We start from the raw sequence: 13,529 nt of genomic DNA on the forward strand, positions 1-13,529 counted from the left end.
CAGCACACCTAGACTCCTGGCACCCCAACCTAGGAGCCGGACCTGATGGCCGCTTCCAGTGTGCTGCACGGAGCCAGGATAGGGAGGGAGCCTGCCTTAGCCCCACTGAACCGCTGACTGGGAGCCACCCGAGGTAAGCCTGTGCCCCAATCCCCTGCCCCAACCTTGTGCCCCCTCCTGCACCCAAAATCCCTCATCCCCAGCCCCACCCCAGAGCCCACAGTTCCAGCTGGAGCCCTCACCCCCTCCAACTCCCTGTCCCAGCCTGGAGCCTCCTCCTGCACCCTGAACCCCTCATTTCTGGCCCCATCCCGAAGCCTGGACCCGCAGTTAAGAGCCCTCACCCCCTCCCGCACCCCAACCTCCTGCCCCAGCCCAGTGAAAGTGAGTGAGCGTGGGAGAGAGCGAGCCACCGAGGGAGGGAAAATGTAGTGAGCAGGGCGAGAGTGTTCGGTTTTGTGTAATTAGAAAGTTGGCAACCCTATCTGCAATTTATTTTAATCTTGTGTTTCTAAATTAGAAATTGAATTAAGTAACTGTATGAAAAGTGCTAAACAAGTGAAGAAACTTTTGGATCTTCCACTGTATTTGAGAGAGCAATATAGTAATAGGATCTTCTTGTAGCAAAGTGACAAATTATCAGCTTCCATGCAGTTCTTATGAGCAGAGACGCCACGTACACTGAGGTAATAAATTCTAAAATCTACACCCACTTAGCAAGGAACTGTTTTTATTTAAAAGTTTCTCACACTTCTTTGCAAATTGCACATGGTATTTGTCTCAAGCAGGAGAAATGTATCACATACTTATTTCACTGGAGTCTATACTCAGTGACAAAGTTAGGCAAGCACCCAAGTAACGACAAATATTTTGAACGTTAGTCTCTGAAATTGAGTCAATTTAAAATTTAGGGTTGGATAGTTAAAACCGTAAAATAAGCTAAGTAAGCTATTATTTGACTGCACGACCATCACAACACAGAATATGCACTACTGCCAGAATCAATTTTACATAAAATTTTGTAAGTCAAAAGTATTATGATAGAAAAGAGGTTATATTAAAATGACTTAGTTGACAGCCTTCCTACAAAACAGAGGAAGGGACAGTCACAGCCTCAAGAACTCTACATTAAGAAGTAAACAATACCTTTTATTTATAGACATCAAATGGATGACCACAGGATTCATCACAAGTTCTGATCTTGGTTCCACAAATTCTGTGATTATCCCTCCTGTTCAGCACTTTGACCTCTCACAGAACCCAATATATCATGCACATTTAAAGGGCATATTAATGAAAAGACACCACATTATAAAATAATATCCTCTAGGGAAACAACAAGTCTTTCCAATACTTGTCAATCAATTCACTTTATTACAACATGGTGGGGATTTAGAGCCACTTTTTGGCAGACCTTATGTTCACATCAACACATATGCAGTTCTCCAAAGGACAGTCTTCCAAAGCAGCAACAGCAAATAATTCACTGAGAAGTGTCAGATTACACAAGTACATAAAAGGTTGTTACAAGGAGGAGGGAGAAACATTGTTGTTCTTAACCTCTGATAGGACAAGAAGCAATGGGACTAAATTGCAGCAAGGGAGGTTTAGGTTGGACATTAGGGAAAACTTCCTAACTGTCAGGGTGGTTAAGCACGGAATAAATTGCCTAGGGAGGTTGTGGAATCTCCTTCACTGGAGATTTTTAAGAACAGGTTAGATAAACACCTGTCAGGGATGGTCTAGATAATACTTAGTCCTGTCCTGAGTGCAGCAGACTGGACTAGATGACCTCTCGGGGTCCCTTCCAGTCCTATGATTCTATGATTAGAATAGAGCTACATTTAAATTCCAATCAATCGAGATCAGGGAGAATTTCAATGTAAAGGTTTATTTTGTGCGTGTGCACACACATATACATACACACATTTCAGTACACAATAGAATTTCTTTGGTGTCTACAGTTTTAGAACACGGGGGCACATCCACAGCTGACTCTGCTGTTAGGTTTTCTGCTCAGTCTACAGAGGCTTTGGCTATTCAGCGAACTATGAAGTATGTTTCTTTTATTTATATGTGTAATACTGTGTGTACATTTAAAGAATCCAAAAGACTGAACAAAGATTTTATGAAGCTACAAGGTCTAGAAAAATGAGCCCAGAACTAGGAGCCCAGAACTTATGAGTTCCACTCCCAACTCCAACTGACTTGCCTTATCGCTCAAACAGATTTTTACAAAAATCTATGCCCATGGTTTCAGTTACCACCTTTTGCTGACAACTCAACTGTTCATCTCCCCTCCTGTACTTGGCCCCTCTGATCCCATCTCGTATCACTTCCTTTCTCATTTATATTTTTTTGGACATCACACCATTTTCTCAAGTTAAAAGTTTGGTGGAGGGATAGCTCAGTGGTTTGAGCATTGGCCTGCTAAACCCAGGGTTGTGAGTTCAATCCTTGGGGGGGGCCATTTGGGGATCTGGGGCAAAGATTGGGGATTGGTCCTGCTTTGAGCAGGGGGTTGGACTAGATGACCTCCTGAGGTCCCTTCCAACCTGATATTCTATTCTAAGTCAAACTAAGCATCTTGTCTTCTTTTAAAACATCTCCTGTTTCTATTTTCACTTTCTCTTTTTTACAACTCCATCACCTTCCTGGTCAAGCTCTGGGTCATTTTTAACTCTACTCACCTCCTTCATTTCTCATATCTAGACTTGCACAGAAGTACATAAAAGTTTCTCCTCCTATAGCTCCCAAATTTGCTACTTTATCACGCTCACTGCTAAAACTCTTGCATGCTATCATTTCTCACTTAGAGAACTATAACCTTCTCCTTTCCAGACTCCTTGTCTCTTATTGTACAGCTCAAATACATTCAATTTTAAAACTTATTTTTCTTTCCCAACACTCTGATCATGTCAGCCTCCTTGGAGCCCTTCTGCTGGCTTCTTCTCTCATTCTAAATCAAGTTTAAACTCCACCACAGAGGATTCTATGATTCTAATCAGTTTTTTTCTGTAGCCCCTTCCAGGACATAAACCTTTATAGCCTTTACCTCAAAGGCAAATATCAATTTCTGCATGATTCAAAGGCCTTACTGGCAGAGCTGACTGCAAAAAGAAACTGACTAGAATTATTGCTTTGTCTTTGCAGTTAACTTTCAGCATAAAGAACTTGATACAGATAAAAACTGACTAATACTAGTCAGTGTAAATCTGCCTGAAGCTCTTTTCATAGAAAGTTGCAAACGGAAGCAACCTATGTTGCTTGTCATTTTGCTTACTTGGTGCCTCAGGCTACCTTGCCTATGTTACCTACGCTTAAAACAAGCCCTTTCCCTATAACTTTGATTCATTAGGTGGCACTCTTGCCCCACACTTAACTAATGCCAAGCAGAGTGTTAAGCGCTGCTGATTTTCGAACAAGTAAAATTAGTGTCCTTACCCACTGTGGTCCTTAAAGATTCTAAGACTTGTCTACAATTAAAGGACTACAAAGGCACAGCTGTGCCACTGTAACACTCCAGTTCAGACCTATGCTGACGGGAGGGGTTCTCCCATTGGTGCAGGTAATCCACCTCCCCAAGAGGTAGTGGTTCTTCTGTTGACCTACAAAAGTGTACATGGGGACCTGAGTCGGCTTAACTACACCACTAGGGAGTGTAGATTTTTCACACCCTGAGCGACGCAGTTATGCCAACTTAATTTTCTAGTGTAGACCAGGCCTAAGAAAGGAATTTAGGCCCAATAGCCTGGCTAAATTATAGTCTGAATAACTGCTTTCTTGTCTTCCAAATTCTATTGTTTCAACTGAACACAATATATTTTAAAATTTATTTCTTGTTCTAAACTGTTGCATAATGTTATTGTGTGCTGTTAAGTAGTTGCTGAGACCATCCCAGCAACTCCATAGTTAAGATTGTATTATGTATTACACAAAACAGAGTTTAAATCCCTTAAATTACTGTTAAACCTCACACAGATCATTGCCAAACTTGCATAAATTTAAAAGAGGATAAACATCAGTATTCTAGATAGTTTTCACAGCATATTCAGTTGTAGTTTGCTTAGAATTCTCAACATGAATAATTTATTTTGGAATATTTTTTTTCCCCACAAGTCTAATGTTTTTGTGTCTGCATGGCTTAGTTTCAACACTTACATATTCCTAATTTTCTGCATTAGTTAATCCTGTAAAACTACCAGCATCATAGAATTTTGGGGAAGAAAGTGTGAAGTATAACAAAGATATGACAGTATCTGACAATTTTTTTTCAGGTATCAAGGAAGCAGATGGAGAACATTTCTCTGCTGTGGGCCTCCTGGCACAGAAGAAAGGAGCAGGAGTCAATGACTGTTGAAGCCTACTAAGCCCAGCATGGGCTACAGGGAGCAGAGCGTGCCAGGATGAACACATTAGTAAATAAGTAGGCAGGGGACAGGAGCACTTTTCTTTACCTGACAGACCTACTATGGCTTGTTAGAGGGCAAGCTTGGTGCTGAGAACCATAGCAGATCTATCAAGTGGAAAAGGCAGTAAAATGTTCAGTGCTACAGCAGGGAAAGGTTTCAGAGTAACAGCCGTGTAAGTCTGTATTCGCAAAAAGAAAAGGAGTACTTGTGGCACCTTAGAGACTAACCAATTTAATTGAGCATAAGATTTTGTGAGCTACAGCTCACTTCATCGGATGCATACTGTGGAAACTGCAGAAGACATTATATACACAGAGACCCTGAAACAATACCTCCTCCCACCCCACTCTCCTGCTAGTAACAGCTTATCTAAAGTGATCACTCTCCTTACAATGTGTATGATAATCAAGTTACCAAATTGATAATCAAGAGTTACCAAAAGCAACTACAGTATTTGCTTAAGAAACTTCCTGAAAAAGCACAAGATCAAATCTGCACAGACACACCCCTGGAACCCCGACCTGGGATATTCTATCTACTACCCAAGATCCATAAACCTGGAAATCCTGGGCACCCCATCACCTCAGGCATTGGCACCCTGACAGCAGGACTGTCTGGCTATGTAGACTCCCTCCTCAGGCCCTACGCTACCAGCACTCCCAGCTACCTTCGAGACACCACTGACTTCCTGAGGAAACTACAATCCATCGGTGATCTTCCTGATAACACCATCCTGGCCACTATTGATGTAGAAGCCCTCTACACCAACATTCCACACAAAGATGGATTACAAGCCGTCAAGAACACTATCCCCGATAATGTCACGGCTAACCTGGTGGCTGAACTTTGTAAAATAGTTATGGGTAAGGACAAAGTCACATTTGGGGACAATGTATACCTTCAGATCAGCGGCACTGCTATGGGTACCCGCATGGCCCCACAGTATGCCAACATTTTTATGGCTGATTTAGAACAACGCTTCCTCAACTCTCGTCCCCTAACGCCCCTACTCTACTTGCGCTATATTGATGACATCTTCATCGTCTGGACCCATGGAAAAGAAGCCCTTGAGGAATTCCACCATGATTTCAACAATTTCCATCCCACCATCAACCTCAGCCTGGTCCAGTTCACACAAGAGATCCACTTCCTGGACACTACAGTGCTAATAAACAATGGTCACATAAACACCACCCTATACCGGAAACCTACTGACCGCTATTCCTACCTACATGCCTCCAGCTTTCACCCTGACCACACCACACGATCCATCGTCTACAGCCAAGCTCTGCAATACAACCGCATTTGCTCCAACCCCTCAGACAGAGACAAACACCTACAAGATCTCTATCAAGCATTCTTACAACTACAATACCCACCTGCGGAAGTGAAGAAACAGATTGATAGAGCCAGAAGAGTTCCCAGAAGTCACCTACTACAGGACAGGCCTAACAAAGAAAATAACAGAACGCCACTAGCCTTCACCTTCAGCCCCCAACTAAAACCCCTCCAACGCATTATTAAGGATCTACAACCTATCCTGAAGGATGACCCAACACTCTCACAAATCTTGGGAGACAGGCCAGTCCTTGCCTACAGACAGCCCCCCAACCTGAAGCAAATATTCACCAACAACCACATACCACACAACAGAACCACTAACCCAGAAACCTATCCTTGCAACAAAGCCCGTTGCCAACTGTGCCCACATATCTATTCAGGGGACACCGTCACAGGGCCTAATCACATCAGCCACACTATCAGAGGCTCGTTCACCTGCACATCTGCCAATGTGATACATGCCATCATGTGCCAGCAATGCCCCTCTGCCATGTACATTGGTCAAACTGGACAGTCTCTACGCAAAAGAATAAATGGACACAAATCAGATGTCAAGAATTATAACATTCCTAAACCAGTCAGAGAACACTTCAATCTCTCTGGTCACGCAATTACAGACATGAAGGTCACTATCTTACAACAAAAAAACTTTAAATCCAGACTCCAGCGAGAAACTGCTGAATTGGAATTCATTTGCAAATTGGATACTACTAATTTAGGCTTAAATAGAGACTGGGAGTGGCTAAGTCATTATGCAAGGTAGCCTATTTCCCCTTGTTTTTTCCTAAACCCCCCCCCCCCGACGTTCTGGTTAAACTTGGATTTATGCTGGAAATGGCCCACCTTGATTATCATACACATTGTAAGGAGAGTGGTCAGTTTGGATGAGCTATTGCCAGCAGGAGAGTGAGTTTGTGTGTGGGGGCGGGGGGTGAGAAAACCTGGATTTATGCTGGAAATGGCCTACCTTGATTATCATGCACATTGTAGGGAGAGTGGTCACTTTGGATGAGCTATTACCAGCAGGAGAGTGAGTTTGTGTGTGTATGGGGGTGGGGGGGTGAGAAAACCTGGATTTGTGCTGGAAATGGCCCACCTTGATTTTCATGCACATTGTAAGGAGAGTGGTCACTTTGCATAAGCTATTACCAGCAGGAGAGTGAGTTTGTGTGTGTGGTTTTTGGGGGGGATAGGGGGGGGAAGATGAGAAAACCTGGATTTGTGCTGGAAATGGCCCAGCTTGGGCCAGGTCGGGGTTCCAGGGGTGTGTCTGTGCAGATTTGATCTTGTGCTTTTTCAGGAAGTTTCTTGAGCAAATACTGTAGTTGCTTTTGGTAACTCTTGATTATCAATTTGGTAACTTGATTATCATACACATTGTAAGGAGAGTGATCACTTTAGATAAGCTATTACCAGCAGGAGAGCGGGGTGGGAAGAGGTATTGTTTCATGGTCTCTGTGTATATAACGTCTTCTGCAATTTCCACAGTATGCATCCGATGAAGTGAGCTGTAGCTCACAAAAGCTTATGCTCAAATAAATTGGTTAGTCTCTAAGGTGCCACAAGTACTCCTTTTCTTACAGCAGGGAAAGGCACTCAATGCTCTTTAGCCACCCACAGAGGGTCCCCTCTACTCTTTGCTGCTGCACATAGCCCTTGCCTGCAACTTGCTCCTTCACAGCTGCATACCTCCTCATTCTTACCTCCACTCCCTCCTCAGCCCTACTCCATTGCTTCTCCATGCATGGAACTGTTATGGTTTGCAAGAGAGGAAATCTGGTGCTGCACGTTATTACAGTTTAATTCAGTGGAGAAGCCAAAAAAGCATTAGGCTGAGGAAGGGAGGGAAGAAGCAATCAGAGGTGTGCCTCATCTCCATAACAATGGCAGGAAACCAGGGTTTAAAGTGAAACCTCTGGCAGCTCAGGTTGTTCAGGACTGTTTTTTAAAATATTTGGCCAAAATGGGGCATCTGGCAGGTGAGGGTTCTACAGGTACCCAAGAGGAGTCCATGGAAGTAGGTAAATTTTAAAAAGAACACTCAACTGAATATTAGCAATATGGGATTTCTTTGTCCTTTAACAACTTTGAGTTCACTTTCATTTTAGACTATCATGCAACTACGGAAGTTAAAAAATTAAATGGGTTAGAAACACAGTTACAGGGATAAGCATGACACTACTAAAAGCTGCTGAATGTGCCAGCAGTAAAACGAAATGCTTAGTCCCACCAGGGCCGTTAGCCATCAAATCCCACTCAGTGTGACACTCATAAAAAGGCAAAGACTTAAATATTGACTTTGAAATAGCACGCTATCTAACAATCACATCAACCATTGAGAAGCACAGCTCATGTATGAGGGACCACTTTTATAAATAGTTTCCTTTAAAACACTCTACTATAGATCTCCCTGTAACAGTGGTTCTCAAACTTTTGTACAGTGACCCCTTTCACACAGCAAGCCTCTGAGTGCGACCCCTCCTTATAAATTAAAAACACATTTTTTTATATTTAACACTATTATAAATGTTGGAGGCAAAGTAGGGTTTGGGGGGTGGAGGCTGACAGCTCGTGACCCCCACATACTAATCTCGCAACCACCTACAGGGTCATGACCCCCAGTTTGAGAACCCCTACCCTATAAGAATCTGTGCAAACAGACTTATTTATAGCGTTTCTATTTTTAACCACAAATTAGTGTAACGGAAATGACTTATTCCACCTCCTCCTCTTTAGCTCGAGGGATTAGTTAAAAATTAGAGTACATACCTGGCTACGGCTTCACTGTACACAAAACCAGCATCTGCTCTCTTTACAATTTCAAAACACAGGTCTGCTCCATCCATACTATGGGTAGAAAGAGATGAAAAATGTTCTTGTAAGAAAACAGATAATAGGCTGCCAAGTCAAACTACAGTAAAATATTTCAGAAATATGTTCCATTTGTATAATGCTCATATCAAAAGTGCTTTAGATGTATGTACAACTCATAATGAAGCAAAACTCATTTAGCAACTATATCCAAACTGTCAGGTCAACTAAAAATTCCCCAACCCAAAACATCTCAGGTGCTCAACACTCTCATTCCTACCCCAACTGCATTAAAAGTCTGGGAAAGTAGCAAGCCTTTCCAGCAGTGGAGCCCAAACTTTTTGCACAGGAAGGCCACACAATTCGAAGAATAAAATTGTGTGGGCTCAACAGATTCTACATACTTTAGTAGATTTCAAGTCACCTGGATTGATTTATATTTCAAGTTCAGCTTGTTTCACATGTATTTAGATAGAAGCAACCTATGTACAGTATTGTCTATTTATACATTTGTGTAAAGTAAAATGATGTAAACATGATGACAAACCGCTAATGAATCAACCGTTAGTATATAGTATTGGAGCAGGCCGTGGGCCTTCTGAAATGCTCTTGTGGGCTGTAGGTTGGCCCCCCCTGCTTTACAACATACCCTGACGTCAACAAATCCAGGCTCAGTCAGACCTAGGGGGAAAACTAATTCTAGAACCAACATCTTGCCAACAAAAGCATCCTACCAGCTGGTCCTTAAGGGCCAAAGGACTTGCCTGCTCAGGCAATCCAACTGATTTCATCTGTCATGGTTAGATGCAGTCTCTCTAACACACAGGACCAGATCATAGAAGGACTTTATAGGTTAGAAATCAATAACCTGAACAACACTGAGAAATGAACTAGAAAGCCAGCACAGTTCTGGAGCACTGATGATATAATATTCAACATGTGGGAAGCTCCTTTAAAAGGACAGGTGTCCACATTTTGTACTAGCTTGAGCTAAGTGATCTTCAAAGGGTACCCGAATGTACAGTTCTTTACAGTAATTCAGCTGGAAATAGAGGCATGGATGACTATGGCAAGATCCATGTCCAGGACAAATGGCTGCAATCCCCTACTTCAGAGGAAATGGAAAAAGCCCTCTTGGCCACTGATGCTATCTGGAGTTGGACAGACAGCTGGAGGGCCCAAGACTTACAGACTTTAAGTTAAGAAGGGACCATCATGAGCATCTAAATCTGACCTCCTACACATTGCAGGCCACAGAACCTCACCCATTCACTCCTGAAATAAACCCCTAACCTCTGGCTGAATTACTAAAGTACTCAAATCCTGGTTTAAAGACTTCAAGTTATAGAAAATCCACTATTTACACTAGTTTAAACTTGCAAGTGACCTGTGCCCCATGCTGCAGAGGGAGGTGAAAAACCCCAGGGTCTCTGCTAATCTGACCCAAGGGAAAATTTCTTCGCAACCCCCAATATGACAATGAATTAGACCCTGAGCATGTGGCAAAACCCACCAGCCAGACACCTGGGAAAGAATTCTCTCTAGTAACTCAGAACCCTCCCCATCTAGTGTCCTATCATCCACCATTGGAGATATTCACTACTAGCAGTCACAAATTGGCTACATGGTATTGTAGACAGTCTCATCATACCACCTCCTCCATAAACTTATCAAGCGCAGTCTTGAAGCCAGTTAGGTTTTTTGCCTCCACGGCTCCCCTTGGAAGGCTGCTCCAGAACTTCACTCCTCTGATGGTTAGAAACCTTCACCTAATTTGAAGCCCAAACTTGTTGATGGCCAGTTTATAGGAATTTTTTCTTGTGTCCTTATTGGTGCTTAACTTAAATAACTTCACCTTCCCTGGTATTTATCCCTCTGATGTATTTATAGAGCAATCATATCTCCCTCAGCCTTCTTTCGGTGAGGCTAAACAAACCAAGCTCTTTGAGTATCCTCTCATAAGGAAGGTTTCCCATTCCTGGGATCATCTAGTAGCTCTTCTCTGCATCTGTTCCAGTTTGAATTAATCTTTCTTAAACCGGGCAGACCAGAATTGCATACAGTATTCCAGCTGAGGTCTCACCAGTACCTTGTAGAATGGTACTAACACTTCCCTGTCTCTACTGGAAATACCTCTATCCTAGGACTGCATTAGCTTTTTTCACGTTAAATAAGATTGGTTCCCAAAACCGATCCCTGAGGAACTCCACTAATAACCTCCCTCCAGCCTGACAGTTCACCTTTCAATATAACCAGTTGTAATCTCCCCTTTAACCCGTTCCTTATCCACCTTTCAATTCTCATATTAATCACCGTCTTCTCCAATTTAACTGATAATTTCCCATGCGAAACTGTATCAAATGCCTTACTGAAATCCTGGTAAATTAAATCTACTTCATTTCCTTTGTCTAAAAAAATCACTTATCTTCTCAAAGAAGGGGATCAGGATGGTCTGGCACGATCTACCTTTTGTAAAACCACATTGGATTTTATCCCACTCACCGCTAACGTCTATGTCCTTAACTACTTTCTATTTCAAAATTTGTTCCAAGACCTTCCATACAATTGAAGTCAAATTAACAGGCCTGTTGTTTCTGGATCACTTTTTTCCTTTCTTAAAAATAGAAACTATATTAGCAATTCTCCAGTCATAGGGTACGACCCCTGAGTTTACAGATTCATTAAACATCCTTGCTATTGGGCTGGAATAATTTTCATAGTGGTGGTGTGGAGAACCATTCAATCAAACTCTAAACCCTGTATATAATGGAAACCACTTCAAGCTAGGGGGTGCGGCAGCACCCACACATTCCTAGTTCCAGTATCTGTGCTTGTAATTTCATGAGCCAGTTTCTTTAATACTCTTGGATGGGGATTATCCATGGCCCCCTAGATTAGAAACTTTAACAAATTGCAGGCCCACATCCCAACTCTTAGTTGAAGGGGCAGATACCACATCTGCCAGTATTCCATCTCCCCCACAAACCATCAACTTCATCTTATCCAGATTTAGGTTCAGCGATCTAGCTCTCATTCAAGCCTCAATCTTGGCCAGACAGGGGAAGCTAAGCAACCACAGTATGAGTCAAATTAAATGAAGACATACAGCAGTGTTCTCAAAATACTACTGGTAGTGCAATCCACACCAAATCTGCGTCTCCCTTACTGCTCTTGTACATACGCTCAACAAGAGGTATGAAAAAGACAGAATCTTTTGGTACCATACACAACAGGGCCCTCAAAGCAAACATCCAGTTACACATTATTATCCTACAAGTCCTTTCACACAGGAAAAAATGAAGCTACACAAGTGTAACTGTATTTACACCAGGGACTGCAGTCATATGCAAGGCAATCTCATTCCGATACTGTATTCCAAGGAGGGAATTCTATTCAAACTGAATTTTAAATAGAAACTTTCAACCATATATTCCAAAAAGGCAACAGTCTCTTCAGCTAGTATTCTCATAGGGATGATGTAGAAGTCAAGCAGATAGTTTAGCACCCCTATAAACAAACAACTGCAGTGCACATTGCATTGTTGACTCTGTTCACTGGTTCCCTGTTTTTTCCCCTACCTAACTGCCCATTGAGAGACAAGGTGGATGAGGTAATATCTTTTATTGAACCAACTGCTGCTGGAGAGAGAGAGAGACAAGTTTTCGAGTCACACAGAGCTCTTCTTTAGGTATTCAGATATTCTCTAATATCCTGGAACTGACATGGCTACAACTACTTGCCTATACTCTCTAAGCCCTGGTCTACACTATAAACTTATGTTGGTATAACTACATTGCTCAAGGGTGTGGAAAATCCTCACCCCTGAGCAACACAGTTATACCGACCTAACCCCTGGTGTAGACAGAGCTATGTCAATGGGAGGGCTTCTTGCTGAGGTGGAGTACCTATGCTGATGGGAGAAGCTCTCCTGTTGGTCTAGGTAGCGTTTTCACTAAGTGTTACAGCAACGTCGCTGCAGCGCTGTAAGTGTACACAAGCCCTAAGGTAATCTAATTTTCAATGAGACGTAGTAAGTCACTTGTGGATTCATGGATAACATAGCTTTTATACACATCAGAATATAAATAAGCTTCCATTTGTCAGCAGTGCAATATTCTCCAGAACTAAGGAGACTGACTGAGATTTATATCAAAGTGTATATCCATTGCTTAACAGCATGTCTACAAAGTTTACACATCCAAGCTTTAGCAGACCAAGAGAGAAGCAAGTATCAGCATAGAAGACCCTTTATGGAAAGTGACCTGTAAGCAGTTTTCCTTACTATCATTTAAACTAGTGCAGGGGTGGGCAAACGTTTTGGCCTGAGGGCCACAACAGGGTTGCAAAACTGTATGGAGGGCTGGGCAGGGAAGGCTGTGCCTCCCCAAACAGCCTGGCCCCCGTCCCCTATCTGCCCCCTCCCACTTCCTGCCCCCCTCAGAATCCCTGACCCATCCAACCTCTCCCCCGCTCCTTGTCCCCTCCTAGGACCCCCCCAGCCCGTATCCGCCCCCCGGGACCCCACCCCCTATCCAACCCCCCCTGCTCCCTGTCCCCTGACTGCCCCCGACCTCTATCCACACCCCCATCCCAACAGGCCTATCCAACGCTCCCGTTCCCTGCCCCCTGACCGCTCCCACCAGAACCTCCACCCCCCCCGCCCCCGACAGGCCCCCCCGGGACTCCCTGCCTCTAATCCAACCCCCCCACTCCCCGCCCCCTTACCATGCTACTCAGAGCAGCAGGAGCTCACAGCCACGCAGCTGTGCTGCCCAGGAGGAGCAGCGGACCAGAGCACTGGCTGTGCGGCGATCTGAGGCTGCAGGGGAGGGAGACAGCAGGGGAGGGGCTGGGGGCTAGGCTCCCTGGCCGAGAGCTCAAGGGCCAGGCAGGACGGTCCTGCGGGCCGGATGTGGCCCGTAGTTTGTCCACCTCTGAATTAGTGGGTCACTGATCTGAAAGCCT

The 13,529-nt window shown here is 43.6% G+C and overlaps 1 protein-coding gene across 8 annotated transcripts in view; it reads right to left on the reverse strand.

Annotated features, from left to right (window-relative positions):
• The window catches only part of CASK (calcium/calmodulin dependent serine protein kinase), a 425,447-nt gene that overhangs the window by 226,240 nt on the left and 185,678 nt on the right, over nucleotides 1-13,529 (reverse strand). For all 8 annotated transcript variants that reach the window (XM_077817582.1, XM_077817549.1, XM_077817556.1 and 5 more), the window contains one exon: nucleotides 8,523-8,600. In XM_077817582.1, coding sequence (XP_077673708.1) covers nucleotides 8,523-8,600 — 78 coding nt within the window. The remainder of the gene's footprint in view (nucleotides 1-8,522; nucleotides 8,601-13,529) is intronic.

The sequence above is a fragment of the Eretmochelys imbricata genome, chromosome 1, assembly GCF_965152235.1.
Source record: "Eretmochelys imbricata isolate rEreImb1 chromosome 1, rEreImb1.hap1, whole genome shotgun sequence".
NCBI classification, from domain to species: Eukaryota; Metazoa; Chordata; order Testudines; family Cheloniidae; genus Eretmochelys; species Eretmochelys imbricata.